The sequence below is a fragment of the Tursiops truncatus genome, chromosome 3 (genome assembly GCF_011762595.2).
Source record: "Tursiops truncatus isolate mTurTru1 chromosome 3, mTurTru1.mat.Y, whole genome shotgun sequence".
In the NCBI taxonomy this organism is placed as follows: domain Eukaryota; kingdom Metazoa; phylum Chordata; class Mammalia; order Artiodactyla; family Delphinidae; genus Tursiops; species Tursiops truncatus.
In genome coordinates this window covers 76,585,415-76,602,182 of record NC_047036.1, presented here as the reverse complement: position 1 = coordinate 76,602,182, position 16,768 = coordinate 76,585,415, and the positions used below count along the sequence as shown (strand labels likewise).

At 38.3% G+C, this 16,768-nt stretch overlaps 1 protein-coding gene across 14 annotated transcripts in view; it reads left to right on the top strand.

The window, feature by feature from the left end:
* Positions 1–16,768, top strand: part of SKIC3 (SKI3 subunit of superkiller complex) — a 158,268-nt gene that overhangs the window by 114,454 nt on the left and 27,046 nt on the right. For all 14 annotated transcript variants that reach the window (XM_073802325.1, XM_073802327.1, XM_033853030.2 and 11 more), the window contains 4 exons: positions 1,132–1,225; positions 3,776–3,853; positions 6,327–6,451; positions 7,493–7,616. In XM_073802325.1, the coding sequence (XP_073658426.1) occupies positions 1,132–1,225; positions 3,776–3,853; positions 6,327–6,451; positions 7,493–7,616 (421 nt within the window). The remainder of the gene's footprint in view (positions 1–1,131; positions 1,226–3,775; positions 3,854–6,326; positions 6,452–7,492; positions 7,617–16,768) is intronic.

The following is a 16,768-nucleotide window of genomic DNA, read 5'->3' as shown; positions in this document are numbered from 1 at the left end:
GACGTTAAAATGTTATGCAGTGTGCCCAAATGAATGACTCTAATGAATACCTAGAGCCTCTGAGAAAGTGTATGATCAGAAATTTTATTGATAAGTTTCCTTACAGAATGGGAAACATTTGTGAAGGGTTTACATAAAGAGGTAAATTTTTAGCTGTCTGCAAAATTCAGATACCTAGAACAACAAACAGTCTCTGACAGTTATAAATAGCTAGGTTTTTGAGTCTGTAGTGGAGCCGTATCATATATTCATTTAACAAATTCAATTATATGTGCTTGACCAAAAAAATATTAATTTAGAAGCAGAAAAGAGAGAGGGGGGACAAGAGAAAATGCAGATAAATCATTTGTCCTGCTGACCGTTGGCCTCAGGGTGAGAGTGGATGAAGGTTATGGGTCTCCTCTTAATTTGACTCAGTTTGGTGACCTTCTCCTTGTGTCATGACCTAAGAATTTTGCAGGAATCATTTTAACCGTGTGATTTTTACCTTATGCTTTGACAGTTAGAACCTAACCATCACATAAGATGTGATTATACTCTACTCTGTTAAACAGTTTAAGAGATTTGAAGGCTTGCTTCCCAACACAAGTTGATCAGATGTGTTTTTTTCTCCTTTGCACATTAGTAGATGATATATGATGTTTTTTGACATTAGAATTCAAAATACTACACTGAAAGTGCCCAAATCATCTTCTGTTTCTAGAGTACAGTACTGAATTTTTTAAAAAATACATAGAAATTGGAACAGAACCACCAAGAGAAATTGTTGCTAAATTTAATCCCAGGAAGGTTTAAGTGACTAGCCAAAGAACTGGATTTCCTTACAATTCAAATGACCCATTTTAACATGAGCTATGATTTCAAATTGTTATACCTTTGGGAATAAAAAAGTGTTTAAACTTTAAAACATAAGTAGAAGCCATATGTAACTATAGATGTTACTCAGTAATTTAAAAGAGTTCTGAAATGATTACTGGTATTTTATAGTCAGGATAAAATCAGACTACTATTCTTAGCAATGCCCATGACCTCAGGAAATAATCTAGTGTTTAAAATGTTGAAAATAAAACTCATATTTTACAAACACAACCATTATGCACATGCAAAGAAAAGATATTTTTGGATTTCCAGAAAGAATTCAGAATTATGCTCCAGCTTTCACAATGTTGGGTTACTTAAATGAACATCTACAACTGAAGAAGGAAGCAGCAGATGCATACCAGAGGTAAAGGCTCCCTTTAATTGAAATGTGGTCCTTATTTGTCAGTTGGCCTTTTTAAGATATAGTTTCATTTTCATGAAGAAGGTACTAATAAAATGTTCTGATTCTTTTCCTGATCTTTCATTATTTATTATTATTACATTTTGTATATGAAAAGATACAGTTCTAAATTTTCAGCTATATTTTCGTTTCTGTTGCTCAACCTGAGAGAAAGAGAGGAAGAGAGAGACAGAGAGAGAAAAAAAATAAAAACCAAACCAGAAAACCTCTCAGGTTTTAGAAAAATCTGTCCCTTTACAGTTTGTCTCGCTTTATTATTAAAGACATGTGTTTATTCAGAGAAGAAATGAGATTTAAGGCATGAGAAAAAATTACATGTTATTTTGAATCACTTTAATGTCTACTATATCGTATTTATTCATTTAGTAAATATTTGTTAAACTGCTATGTGTCAAGCAGTGTCCTTGGCAGTGGCAATTTAGCAGTGAGTTAAGCTAGTGTAAGCTAATAAACATCTGTGATGGTAACAGTTGCTAGGAAAGAAAATCAAAGTAAAGGGCTAGACACTAGAGAGGCAAGCAGCAAATTTGAGATAGGTTTAAGAGGTAGGTTTCCTAAGGAGGCAATTAAGACCTGACCTGAATGAAGCGAGGCCACAAGCCGTTTGGTTATCAGGGAAAGAGCATTCCAGGCAGAAGGAACAGCAAGAACAAGTGCTCTGAAGCAGGAGTGGACTTGGTATATTGAAGAAACAAGGACAGCGTGCTTGAGTGAGACGACCAGCCGGGAGAGTGAGAGGAAATGAAATCAACTTGAAGTTTTATTCTCTACAAATTAATTGATCTGTGGGGCTTCCCTGGTGACACAGTGGTTAAGAATCTGCCTGCCAATGCAGGGGACACGGGTTCGAGCCCTGGTCCGGGAAGATCCCACATGCCGTAGAGCAGCTAAGCCCGTGAGACACAACAACTGAGCCTGCGCTCTAGAGCCCGCGAGCCACAACTACTGATCCCGCATGCCAGAACTACAGAAGCCCATGCACCTAGAGTCTGTGCTCCACAACAAGAGAAGCCACTGTAATGAGAAGCCCATGCAACGCAACAAAGAGTAGCCCCCGCTTGCCACAACTAGAGAAAGCCCGCGCGCACCAACAAAGACCCAACGCTGCCAAAAATAAATAAAAATTAAAAAAAAATTAATCGATCTGTGAATAAGAAAATCACTGTTGATCTCATGAGCACTAGACGAAAAGTTAAAAGACCTGATTGCCTAACCTCTGAGGCACATCACTGCCCTAAATCTAAATAAACAGATATTTAGAAGAAGCCTTGTCAGATAATAAATAATCGAGGTGTCCCAAATGCTTTGCCATCCTTGGATGGATCTCTCTGTAGTTAAAGAAGTAATCACTAGATGGTACTGGAGGCTGTATAATCAAGAAGTTATTTTGCCAGGTGTATGTGGAGAGAGGTTTATGAAAACCCACAATTCTATTTCTTTCAACGTTACAATAAAGTTACCAATAAAGAAAATAGAAATTTGATAGGATACAACAGTGAGCAGGATTTTTAAACAGAGAAAACTAGGCAGCTTTAGAATGCTTGCTACTTTTTTCGGTATACATTATAATTACAAATATTGTGAGTGTAACACTGGTTATACCTTTGCTTAAAATGGCAACTCTATAGTCACTTGGGTATACACCACTCTTTCTTGACTGATCACCACTGTTGTTTTCTCCTTAAACAAGTATTTGAGACTTGAAATTACAAATTAGGTATAAATATAACCACAGGTACAGTCTTTAATATGATACTGTTTCTGTAATACTGTCTTTTAGACTTCTCTGGCAAATTTTTGTTTTTCATGTAACATCAGGGGCATTAAAAGCTTTTCTTGGCTATTTCTCCCTGGCTAATCTTTAACAGAAAAAAAAAAGTCATTAAATATCCAACTGCTTTGGTTGTTGAGACATTTCCCTGCTTGCCCAAAGGGGACTGAGCATGAGAAGGTAAAAATACGGGCTGTCAGCATGTTGTTGTATTTATTTTAAGCCTCTTGGGACTCCTGATGACTCATTCCCTTCTCTGAATTCATTATTGCCTAAATATCTTTCTGTATGTAGCAGGAAAACGCACATGAAAGCACTCAATTTCCTGGCTTCCTACCTCAAACTTCTAGTATATAAATAATTTTAAGAGTATACTATGTACTTCAAATTCTGTATACTTCAAATATGTCAAAACTTTAAAACATCAACCCAGTTGTTCCCCATGTTTAGATTAAAATCTTTGGAATATTTAAAGCTCAAGTATGGTAAGTAATTTCTCTTATTAAGAGGTCACTTTTTATTATTTTCCTGACAATCTAAAATCTATTAAGTGCTTTTGTGGTACCAGTTTAATAAAATATAAATAAGCTGTTATGGAACTAGTTAAATAATTAGTGGAATTAAATGAAGAAAACAAAAATCTGTAGATTCAGTTAAGGAGGAAGAGTAAAAGAATGCTATTGCACGTAGATAATTTAAAATACCTTGTCCTTTTTTTAAAGGGCAATTTTGTTGTTACAGACTGCAGAAGACAGAGATGCTTATAATGTTACAATAAGAAATTATGGCAGATTGTTATGGTAAGCATATTTTTACCCATTAATTCCATGAACCTAACAGGTTTTTCTGGTGAAAGCTGTGGGGCTAGTGAAGTGATGACCAGTTTCCAGAGTAGCGGGTTGTGTATGAATGAGTACGATGATGACATTCCCCCAGGATACATCATTCCCACTGTACCAAGCTGTGTTAACAGTTTACTGTCCCTGTAATGACCCCTAGTCCCAGTGTCCTTTGTGAGGACCAGGTTTAGAACTGATGTTTGTGAACTAGACAGGAGAGGTAGTTACTGTTTCTAATAGTAGAAGCCTAGTTAATTGGAAGAGGATTCGATTTATTCTGATTTGATGTATATTCTTAAACTGGGGGTGGGATTAAGGGTCCAGAAACCCTTTTGAGATAGTACACAAAAATTTTTGTATGTGTGCATTTTGGGGGTGGGGAGGGAGCAATATCACTTTCTTCAGAGTCTCGAAGACTTCCCGACTTCAAAAAAAAGACTGAAAAAAAAAATAGGCTGGAAACCAATTGTTTCAGAGGATAGGACTCGGTTGGGACAGTAGGAGTGTTAATGGGAGGAAGACTTTTGGCTCAAGGAGGCATTCCTCAAATTGAGAGCTGCCCCAAAATTGAATGTTCCAGTTTGAAACACATTATTAGAACTATAGTTTGATATTTTGGGATTAGTACCTACATCTTTTAAGGAGCTACATAGTAGAAATCGGAAGTAGCCAGTTCATTTCTTTTATAACCGTGTAACTGAATCATATCTACAGACAGAAAATTTTCCCTGTTTTGATTGCTTCTCCTTTTAATTCTTTTAAATCATTGTGTTTAGGAGTTGATAGAGCTCTGTCAGTTCCAACATTTGTTGTAAGAAACTGTATGGAGCAAAGTTTCTGTTCTCTTTAGTTAGATGTTTCATATAATGTAACTGTTTTAGAAGAAAATTTATACCTCCCATTGAAAATAGGTCATCTGATTTCTTTTTAATTTGTTTCTATTATGAAATATATTAAACATGCAAAACATAGCAATAGAGTATGGAGCATAATTTACTGAATAGTCACCATTCAGATATAACAGATCTTAAAATTCTGCTAATAGGTTTCAGGTTTCTTTTTCAAAAAAAAAGTTACAAATAAAGTTGAAGCCCCTTGTGCCCTTCTCTAGTTCCATTCTTTTCTCTACAGAAGTTATCAAATGTTTGAAGATAGTGTTCATTAAAAAAAATACTTTAAAAATACATGTATGGGGGGCTTCCCTGGTGGCACAGTGGTTAAGAATCTGCCTGCCAATGCAGGGGACACGGGTTCGAGCCCTGGTCTGGGAAGATCCCACATGCCGCAGAGCAGCTAAGCCTGTATACTACAACTACTGAGCCTGCGGTCTAGAGCCCGCATGCCACAACTACTGAAGCCTGTGCGCCTAGAGCTGGTGTTCCACAACAAGAGAAGCCACTGCAGTGAGAGGGATGTGCATCACAACGTAGAGTAACTTCCGCTCACCACAACTAGAGAAAGCCCATGCGCAGCAACGAAGACCCAGTGCAGCCAAAAATAAACAAATTAGATTAATTAATTAAAAAAATACATGTATGTATCCATAAACAATCTAAGGTAGTCCTCTTCCCTTCATTAAATATTTATCAAAAGTTGAGTTAATGGATTTTTAAATTCTTTCACCTTCATAAAATTAATTTTAGAAGCAAATATTGCCTATATTTTTAGCTCCCATCCACACCTCCAAGATTAAAAAGATTTTATGAAAAGATTTTTCTTTTATGAAAAAGATTTAAAAATAGAAGCAGTTTCTGATTATAGTGATAGATACCAGAAATCAGAGTCTCAGAGGTTCAGTGAGTCTGTTCCAGGTGGTGGCAGCCTCTCTTCATTTTTAAGTAAACAAAACACGTTTTTTTATTTTGTTGTTATTAAAAAGCATTCTACTTTAGTATCATGTATAACAATTTTTACTTTTATTCCTATTAAATACCAAAAAGATAATGTATAGTTTTGTCTGTGGGATTTTAGTGTATCTATATGCCCTCCAAAAACATGGATGTGCAGATAAACAGTTTACCCGAAGGCTGAGTTTGGTTATGACTTGCTAAGCTTGTCAAAGATGCTCATAGGGTAATATTTAACTAACATATTAAGCTTAAAAAATTAGAGTTCTATATCAAAGTCAACTTGAAATTATTTTTATAACAGAGTTTAATTCAAGTTTGTTAAAAAAAACAGTTTGTAATTCAGCAGAACTGTTCATTTTCACACATAATTTAAAAGTGTGAAGTTAAATCCCCCTAGTGCATCCTGTTTGAAATAAGTGATAACGCCTTCTATTTTAATATGAGGCTTTTCTACAGCTTTAACACTGATAGATGAAGTAGGTTAAGTTGTTAAAAGAGCTTTAGTATAATAATATTTCTGAATTTTGATGATATAAGCCAAAATGATTTTCGATATTAAAAGTAAGTTATGTTTTGCTTCTTAGTTCTATTGGTGAATATGATAAAGCTATCCAGGCTTTTAAGTCAACACCCCTTGAGGAGTTAGAAGACATCATAGGTTTTGGATTGGCTTTATTTATGAAGGGTCTGTATAAAGAGAGCAGCAAAGGTAAGTGCATTGCTTAAAGGATACTTTCTACTTTTCCAGAGCTGAGAAGAATTTAATCATGATGAGCTTACATACAGAAAGATGTAATATTAAGATGGGGGTAGGGGTTGCAGTGTTTATTAAAAATCTGACTAAAAGTCAGGAACGTTAAGAGGTACTTTTTAACTGTTCCTTCCTTTAGTACGTTATTATGATGAATAGTCTTTTTAGCAGTGTTGCAAACTGAATTTTATCTTTATTATTTAGATGAGGAAACAGACCCAATATCACTTAGGGTACATGTATAAGGTAGCATTTGAAAGCAAGTATTTACTACTCCACAGTGTTCCAATATACATTTCTGATAAATGAAGACCTCAACCATTGTTAGTAATAATACATTTTGGTTTCTCCAAAAATGCTTATTGAGTGCATTTCCACATATATGGCCCAGCCTATGTGTGTGCAGCTCATTTTAAGTACTGCTTAATGGAGTTGCTGGTCTGTACCTGGGAATGTGGGTGATACCTCAATGGCTCTAGACCTCCACTTCTTTTGCAGATAGTAATTCAAACCTGCCTATAGATTCTAAAGAAGGAAATTGAGAAATACCACATAATAACCCAAATGATATTCCCAGAATCACCTTGGAACAGCTAAACCAAGTTAGATATTCTAAATTTTTATTCCATTCACTTGAGAGCAAGGGAACAATAAGATGTAATTTTAGTTAGACCCTTTTAAAAAATAGGATTAGGTGGGCTTCCCTGGTGGCGCAGTGGTTGAGAGTCCATCTGCCGATGCAGGGGACACGGGTTCATGCCCCGGTCCGGGAAGATCCCACATGCTGCAGAGCGGCTGGGCCCGTGAGCCATGGCCGCTGAGCCTGCGCGTCCGGAGCCTGTGCTCCGCAACCGGAGAGGCCACAACAGTGAGAGGCCCGCGTACTGCAAAAAAAAAAAAAAAAAAAAAAAATAGTATTAGGAAAGGAAGTATCCCACCATTTGTCAGTCAGGATTGCTTTTATATTGTTTTGTTTTTGTTTCCAACTCTATGTAACAGCCTATGAGAGAGCCTTGTCTACTGTTGAATCAGAGCAAGACAAAGCTCATATCTTGACAGCTCTGGCAATAGCGGAGTATAAACAAGGAAAAATGGACGTAGCCAAGACATTGTTATTTAAATGGTATGTATAGTTGACATCAACACTCGACATGACCAGATACCTAAATATTGGGTTAAAATTTGGAGGAACGTAAAATGAAGTTCTTAATGTTTCAGGAACATTTTTGTGAACAAAAGGGATTGGACCCACCTGGTACTGAACTGACAGTCACAGGTGGAGCTAGAGATAATGGCTTAATTTTAAATTCTGGATTCATCCAATCCTTCAAAACCATCCTGTACTCTGTGTGTATTATTTATTTTTTAAAAACAGTAATTGATCAGCTGATCTCTTCGGATCATAAAATTTTAATGAAGGCAGTCATTAACTGGCTTGTTTTTGGCCCCGTAAGTTCCCAAAGAGACTTTTTTTCCTCTTTCATATTCAGGTTAACCTGATAAAGTTCATTTAAAGTTGAGTCTTTAAAAATGTGTATATACACCAATATAAATTGTAACTGTTTCTTTATTTTTGGAATAATTTAATAAAATAACAGTCTCTGATATCTGTGATTACTTATATGGTATTTTTAAAAATATAATTTATTTTATTTTATTTTTGGCTGCGTTGGGTCTTGGTTGTTGCACGTGGGCTTTTCTCTGGTTGCAGTGAGCAGGGGCTACTCTTCATTGTGTGCAGGCTTCTTTTTCTTTTTCTTTAATTTTTAAATTCTATTGTATTTATTTTTTTATACAGCAGGTTCTTATTAGTCATCAATTTTATACACATCAGTATATACCTGTCAGTGCCAATCGCCCAGTTCATCACACCACCATCCCCACACCCCGGCCGCTTTCCCTGCTTGCTGTCCATACGTTTGTTCTCTACATCTGTGTCTCAGTTTCTGCCCTGCAAACCGGTTCATCTGTACCATTTTTCTAGGTTCCACATATATGCGTTAATATACGATATTTGTTTTTCTCTTTCTGACTTACTTCACTCTGTATGACAGTCTCTACATCCATCCACGTCTAAACAAATGACCCAATTTCGTTCCTTTTTATGGCTCAGTACTATTCCATTGTATATATGTACCACATTTTCTTTATCCATTCATCTGTCTCTGGACATTTAAGTTGCTTCCATGACCTGACTATAAATAGTAAATAGTAAATAGTGCTGCAGTAAATAGTTCTGTAATGAACATTGGGGTGCATGTGTCTTTTTGAATTATGGTTTTCTCTGGGTATATGCCTAGCAGTGGGGTTGCTGAATCATATGGTAATTCTATTTTTAGTTTTTTAAGGAACCTCCATACTGTTCTCCATAGTGGCTGTATCAATTTACATTCCCACCAACAGTGCAAGAGGGTTTCCTTTTCTCCACACCCTCTCCAGCATTTGTTGTTTGTAGATTTTCTGATGATGCCCATTCTAACTGGTGTGAGGTGATACCTCATTGTAGTTTTGATTTGCATTTCTCTAATAATTAGTGATGTTGAGCAGCTTTTCATGTGCTTCTTCACCACCTGTATGTCTCCTTTGGAGAAATGTCTATTTAGGTCTTCTGCCCATTTTTGGATTGGGTTGTTTGTTTTTTTAATACTGAGCTGCATGAGCTGTTTATATATTTTGGGGATTAATCCTTTGTCTGTTGATTCGTTTGCAAATATTTTGTCCCATTCTGAGGGTTGTCTTTTCATCTTGTTTATGGTTTCCTTTGCTGTGCAAAAGCTTTTAAGTTTCATTAGGTCCCATTTGTTTATTTTTGGTTTTATTTCCATTACTCTAAGAGGTGGATCAAAAAAGATCTTGCTGTGATTTATGTCAAAGAGTGTTCTTCCTATGTTTTCCTCTAAGAATTTTATAGTGTCCGGTCTTACATTTAGGTCTCTAATCTGTTTTGAGTTTATTTCTGTGTATGGTGTTAGGGAGTGTTCTAATTTCATTCTTTTACGTGTAGCTGTCCAGTATTCCCAGCACCACTTATTGAAGAGGCTGTCTTTTCTATATTGTACAGCCTTGGCTCCTTTGTCATAGATTAGTTGACCATAGGTGCATGGGTTTATCTCTGGGCTTTCTATCTTGTTCCAGTTATCTATATTTCTGTTTTTGTGCCAGTACCATATTGTCTTGATTACTATAACTTTATAGTAAAGTCTGAAGTCACGGAGTCTGATTCCTCCAGCTCCGTTTTTTTCCCTCAAGACTGGCTATTTGGGGTCTTTTGTGTCTCCATACAAATTTTAAGATTTTTTGTTCTAGTTCCGTAAAAAATGCCATTAGTAATTTTATAGGGATAGCATTGAATCTGTAGATTGCTTTGGGTACTATAGTCATTTTCACAATATTGATTCTTCTAATCCAAGAACATGGTATATCTCTCCATCTGTTGGTATCATCTTTAATTTCTTTCATCAGTGTCTTATAGATTTCTGCATACAGGTCTTTTGTCTCCCTAGGTAGGTTTATTCCTAGGTATTTTATTCTTTTTGCTGCAATGGTAAATGGGAGTATTTCCTTAATTTCTCTTTCAGATTTTTCATCATTAGTGTATAGGAATGCAAGAGATTTCTGTATATTAATTTTGTATCCTGCAATTTTACCAGATTCACTGATTAGCTCTGGTAGTTTTCTGGTGGCATCTTTAGCATTCTCTACATATAGTATCATGTCATCTGCAAACAGTGACAGTTTTACTGCTTCTTTTCCAATTTGTATTCCTTGTATGTCTTTCTTCTCTGATTTCCGCGGTTAGGACTTCCATAACTATGTTGAATAATAGTGGTGAGAGTGGACATCCTTGTTCCTGACCTTAGAGGAAATGCTTTCAGTTTTTCACCACTGAGAATGATGTTTACTGTGGGTTTGTTGTATATGGACTTTATTATGTTGAGGTAGGTTCCCTCTCTACCCACTTTCTGGAGAGTTTTTATCATAAATTGGTGTTGAATTTTGTCAAAAGCTTTTTCTGCATCTATTGAGATGATCATATGGTTTTTCTTCTGCAATTTGTTAATATGGTGTATCACATTGGTTGATTTGCGTATATTGAACAATCCTTGCATCCCTGGGATAAATCCCACTTGATCATGGTGTATGATCCTTTTAATGTGTTGCTGGATGGTGTTTGCTCATATTTTGAGGATTTTTGCATCTATATTCATCAGTGATATTGGTCTGTAATTTTCTTTTCTTGTAGCATCTTTGTTTGGTTTTAGTATCAGGGTGATGGTGGCCTCATAGAATGAGTTTGGGAGTTTTCCTTCCTCTGCAATATTTTGGAAGAGTTTGAGAAGGATGGATGTTAGCTCTTCTCTAAATGTTTGATAGAATTCACCTGTGAAGCTATCTTGTCCTGGACTTTTGTTTGTTGGAAGACTTTTAATCACAGTTTCAATTTCATTACTTGTGATTGGTCTGTTCATATTTTCTATTTCTTCTTGGTTCAGTCTTGGAAGGTTATACCTTTCTAAGAATTTGTCCATTTCTTCCAGGTTGTCCATTTTATTGGCATAGAGTTGCTTGTAGTAGTTTCTTAGGATGCTTTGTATTTCTGTGGTGTCTGTTGTTATTTCTCCTTTTTCATTTCTAATTCTATTGATTTGAGTCCTCTCCCTCTTTTTCTTGATGAGTCTGGCTAATGGTTTATCAATTTTGTTTATCTTCTCCAAGAACCGGCTTTTAGTTTTATTGATCGTTGCTATTGTTTTCTTTGTTTCTATTTCATTTATTTCTGCTCTGATCTTTATGATTTCTTTCCTTCTGCTAACTTTGGGTTTTGTTTGTTCTTCTTTCTCTAGTTCCTTTAGGTGTAAGGGTTAGATTGTTTATTTGAGTTTTTTGTTTCTTGAGGTAGGCTTGTATAGCTATAAACGTCCCTCTTAGAACTGCTTTTGCTGCATCCTATAGGTTTTGGATCGTCATGTTTTCATTGTCATTTGTCTCTAGGTATTTTTTGATTTCCTCTTCGATTTCTTCAGTGATCTCTTGGTTATTTAGTAACATATTGTTCAGCCTCCATGTGTTTGTGTTTTTTATGTTTTTTTCCCTGTAATTGATTTCTAATCTCATAGCATTGTGGTCAGAAAAGGTGCTTGATATGATTTCAGTTTTCTTAAATTTACTGAGGCTTGATTTGTGACCCAAGATGTGATCTATCCTGGAGAATGTTCTGTGTGCACTTGAGAAGAAAGTGTAATCTGCTGTTTTTGGATGGAATGTCCTATAAATATCAGTTAAATCTGTCTTGTCTATTGTGTCATTTAAAGCTTGTGTTTCCTTATTTATTTTCAATTTGGGTGATCTGTCCATTGGTGTAAGTGAGGTGTTAAAGTCCCCCACTATTATTGTGTTACTGTCGATTTCCTCTTTGATAGCTGTTAGCAGTTGCCTTATGTATTGAGAAGCTCCTATGTTGCGTGCATATGTATTTATAATTGTTATAATCTTCTTCTTGGATTGATCCCTTGATCATTATGTAGTGTCGTTCCTTGTCTCTTGTAACATTCTTTATTTTAAAGTCTATTTTATCTGATATGAGTATTGCTACTCTGGCTTTCTTTTGATTTCCATTTGCATAGAATATCTTTTTCCATCCCCTCACTTTCAGTCTGAATGTGTCCCTAGGTCTGAAGTGGTTCTCTTGTAGACAGCATATATATGGGTCTTGTTTTTGTATCCATTCAGCAAGCCTGTGTCTTTTCGTTGGAGCATTTAATCCATTTATGTTTAATTTAGTTATCGATATGTATGTTCCTATTACCATTTTCTTAATTGTTTTGGGTTTGTTTTTGTAGGTCCTTTTCTTCTCTTGTGTTTCCCACTTAGAGAAGTTCCTTTAGCATTTGTTGTAGAGCTGGTTTGGTGGTGCTGAATTCTCTTAGCTTTTGCTTGTCTGTAAAGCTTTTGATTTCTCCATCGAATCTGAATGAGATCCTTGCTGGGTAGAGTAATCTTGGTTGTGGGGTCTTACCTTTCATCACTTTAAGTGTATCATGCCACTCCCTTCTGGCTTGTAGAGTTTCTGCTGAGAAATCAGCTGTTAACCTTATGGGAGTTCCCTTGTATGTTATTTTTGTTTTTCCCTTGCTGCTTGTAATAATTTTTCTTTGTCTTTAATTTTTGCCAATTTGATTACTATGTGTCTTGGTGTGTTTCTCCTTGCATTTATCATGTATGGGACTCTCTGAACTTCCTGGACTTGGGTGGCTATTTCCTTTCCCATGTTAGGGAAGTTTTCGACTATAATCTCTTCAAATATTTTCTCTGATCCTTTCTCTCTCTCTTCTCCTTCTGGGACCCCTATAATGCGAATGTTGTTGCATTTAGTGTTGTCCCAGAGGTCTCTTAGGCTGTCTTCATTTCTTTTCATTCTTTTTTCTTTATTCTGTTCCACAGCAGTGAATTCCACCATTCTGTCTTCCAGGTCACTTATCTGTTCTTCTGCCTCAGTTATTCTGCTATTGATTCCTTCTAGTGTAGTTTTCATTTCAGTTATTGTATTGTTCATCTCTGTTTGTTCGTTTTTTAATTCTTCTAGGTCTTTGTTAAACATTTCTTGCATCTTCTCAATCTTTGCCTCCATTCATTTTCCGAGGTCCTGGATCATCTTCACTATCATTATTCTGAATTCTTTTTCTAGAAGGTTGCCTATCTCCACTTCATTTAGTTGTTTTTCTGGGGTTTTATCTTATTTCTTCATCTGGTACATAGCCCTGTGCCTTTTCATCTTGTCTGTCTTTCTTTGAATGTGGTTTTTGTTCCACAGGCTGCAGGATTGTAGTTCTTGCTTCTGCTGTCTGCCCTCTGGTGGATGAGGCTGTCTAAGAGGCTTGTGCAAGTTTTCTAATGGGAGGGACTGGTGGTGGGTAGAGCTGGGCGTTGCTCTTGTGGGCAGAGCTCAGTAAAACCTTAATCCACTTGACTGCTGATGGGTGTGGCTGGGTTCCCTCCCTGTTGGTTGTTTGGCCTGAGGCAACCCAACACTGGAGCCTACCTGCGCTCTTTGGTGGGGCTAATAACAGACTCTGGGAGGGCTCATGCCAAGGAGTACTTCCCAGAACTTCTGCTGCCAGTGTCCTTGTCCTCATGGTGAGACAGAGCCATCCTTCACCTCTGCAGTAGACCTTCCTACACTAGCAGGTAGTTCTGGTTCAGTCTCCCCTGGGGTCACTGCTCCTTCCCCTGGGTCCCGATGTGCACACTACTTTGTGTGTGCCCTCCAAGAGTGGAGTCTCTCTTTCCCCCAGTCCTGTTGAAGTCCTGCAATCAAATCCCACTAGGCTTCAAAGTCTGATTTTCTAGGAATTCCTCCTCCCGTTGCTAGACCCCCAGGTTGGGAAGCCTGACATGGGGCTCAGAACCTTCACTCCAGTGGGTGGACTTCTGTGGTGTAAGTGTTCTCCAGTCTGTGAGTCACCCACCCACCAGTTATGAGATTTGATTTTACTGTGATTATGCCCCTCCTGCCGTCTCATTGTGGCTTCTCCTTTGTCTTTGAATGTGGGGTATCTTTTTTGGTGAGTTCCAGTGTATTCCTATTGATGATTGTCCAGCAGCTAGTTGTGATTCTGTTGTTCTCACAAGCGGAAGTGGGAGCACGTCCTTCTACTCCACCATCTTTGTTCCAATCTCTGCAGGCTTCTTATCGCAGTGGCTCCTTTTGTTGTGCAGCATGGGCTCTAGGCACATGGGCTTCATAGTTGTGGCACACAGGCTCAGTTGTTGTGTCTCACAGGCTTAGTTGCTCTACAGCATGTGGGATCTTCCCAGATCAGGGCTGAAACCCATGACCCCTGCATTGGCAGGTGGATTCCTAACCACTGTGCCACCAGGGAGGCCATATATGGTATTTTTTGACTTTTCGAAATATTTTGTAGAGGGGGGAATGTTGAACTTATTAATTCCTTAAAAAGCAGGAGATGATTAATGGATGCTATTGGACAGTGGTTATCAGTGAGTGCTCTGTTGGCATTTTCAGTGGTACAGATCTTCATAGTACAGAATTGTTTCCCCCATTGCAGGAAGATCTTATCCTTGCCCCCCATCTGTTAGATGCTAACAGCACTCCTCAATCATTGTGGAAATGAAAGAAGTGCTTCCACATCTCCAAATTATGCTCCCGTGCCAAAGGTTAGGGGGATGGAGATGACTGGATGGTACTAGTTGAGTGTAGGGCGCGGTCAGCTAACTGCTACGCAGCAGGAAGCTGAAATAAGCTGAGTCATCCTTCCTGTGGCCACTGCGCTTGCGCTAAGTATACTAATGAGGTTTTAAAGTAGCGACCTATCCGATGCTGGCTCACAAATCGCACCATCGGCGAAAGCCAATCACAGAGCGACACATGTTCTTAATCCCTATATAAGCAGACTGCTCTAGGATTGCGGGGTCTTCCTTCCATCTTTCTTCAACCAAGCTGTGCTCCAATAAAGTGTGATACGAGAAGAATCTTGCGTGTGGCGGCTCGTTATTCTGCTGGTCGGAAACGGCCCGCCGCAAGTGGTGCCGAAACCCGGGAACTTCGCGCCCTGCATGGAGGACCGATTCAGAACTCGACACACGGAGTGAACCGTCGGATCAAGATCCGATCTGGGTGCCATCAAGACTGACGAGAATTGTTGAAGAAAACTTCAGAGAAGATGCTGAGCTGGATGTTCTGATGATTCTTAATCGACGTCTTTGTATTAGTTGGAATTCCACAAAGGATTATTCAAATTGTGCTTAATCGAAGTCTTTGTATTAGTTGGAATTCCACAAAGGATTATTCAAATTGTGCTTAATCGAAGTCTTTGTATTAGTTGGAATTCCACAAAGGATTATTCAAATTGTGCAACTGAGTGCTGCCGGGCTGGAGCCCGTTGCCTTTGGAGATTTTGCCTCTTGGCTCTCTTCTGCCTTTTCCTCCTTTGGGGAGTGGGTGGGGGTAGGAATCTTTGGAGTCTGCTGTGTATTTGGGATTATGCTGTGTCTCTGGTTGGTCTGTCGTGTGCGCATCAGGGCACATCGAGATAGGGTCCTGCTCACTCAGGCACTTCTGGCTATTAATGAAGGAGATTCTCCCGCAGCCTGGCTCTCCGCCCTGAATAATTCGAAATGATTGCCCTTGCACAGAGAGGCCTTGTTGCCATTGCACCTCTATAGGGAGTCATTCATTCATTGTCCTGATTGCCCTTGCACAGAGAGGCCTTGTTGCCATTGCACCTCTATAGGGAGTCATTCATTCATTGTCCTGATTGCCCTTGCACAGAGAGGCCTTGTTGCCATTGCACCTCTATAGGGAGTCATTCATTCATTGTCCTGATTGCCCTTGCACAGAGAGGCCTTGTTGCCATTGCACCTCTATAGGGAGTCATCCATTGTCCTGATTGCCCTTGCACAGAGAGGCCTTGTTGCCATTGCACCTCTATAGGGAGTCATTCATTGTCCTGATTGCCCTTGCACAGAGAGGCCTTGTCGCCATCGCACCTCTATAGGGAATCAGCCATTATTCTGAGTCTCAAACATGCCAACAGAAAACTGCCCTCGAACAGTGAGCACATCATGAGGTGAACACTTGTACGGGCTACATTCTGTTTGGTGTTCTAATAAATAAAAAAGGGGGAGATGTAGGGCGCGGTCAGCTAACTGCTACGCAGCAGGAAGCTGAAATAAGCTGAGTCATCCTTCCTGTGGCCACTGCGCTTGCGCTAAGTATACTAATGAGGTTTTAAAGTAGCGACCTATCCGATGCTGGCTCACAAATCGCACCATCGGCGAAAGCCAATCACAGAGCGACACATGTTCTTAATCCCTATATAAGCAGACTGCTCTAGGATTGCGGGGTCTTCCTTCCATCTTTCTTCAACCAAGCTGTGCTCCAATAAAGTGTGATACGAGAAGAATCTTGCGTGTGGCGGCTCGTTATTCTGCTGGTCGGAAACGGCCCGCCGCAGTTGAGAATGACTTCTATACGATAAGCTTTGGTTTTGTTTATTCGTGGTGATACTTTTGTTCCATCCTGATTAAAGTAATTTTCCTGTATAATAAATAAGCAGTTCTTTCTCCTCCTCTTAGCTATTTTGAGAAGACCAATCAGAATTTTAAAAATCTTGTCACTTTACATGGATATACTCATGTAACGTGAATATATGTTCAGAATATCCAAATTTGCAAATAGCTTGAGAAAAAGAATCATAGATGCTAATATGTTGCTGCAGTAATCAAGAGCAAAAGTAACACCAAATTAGTTATGAT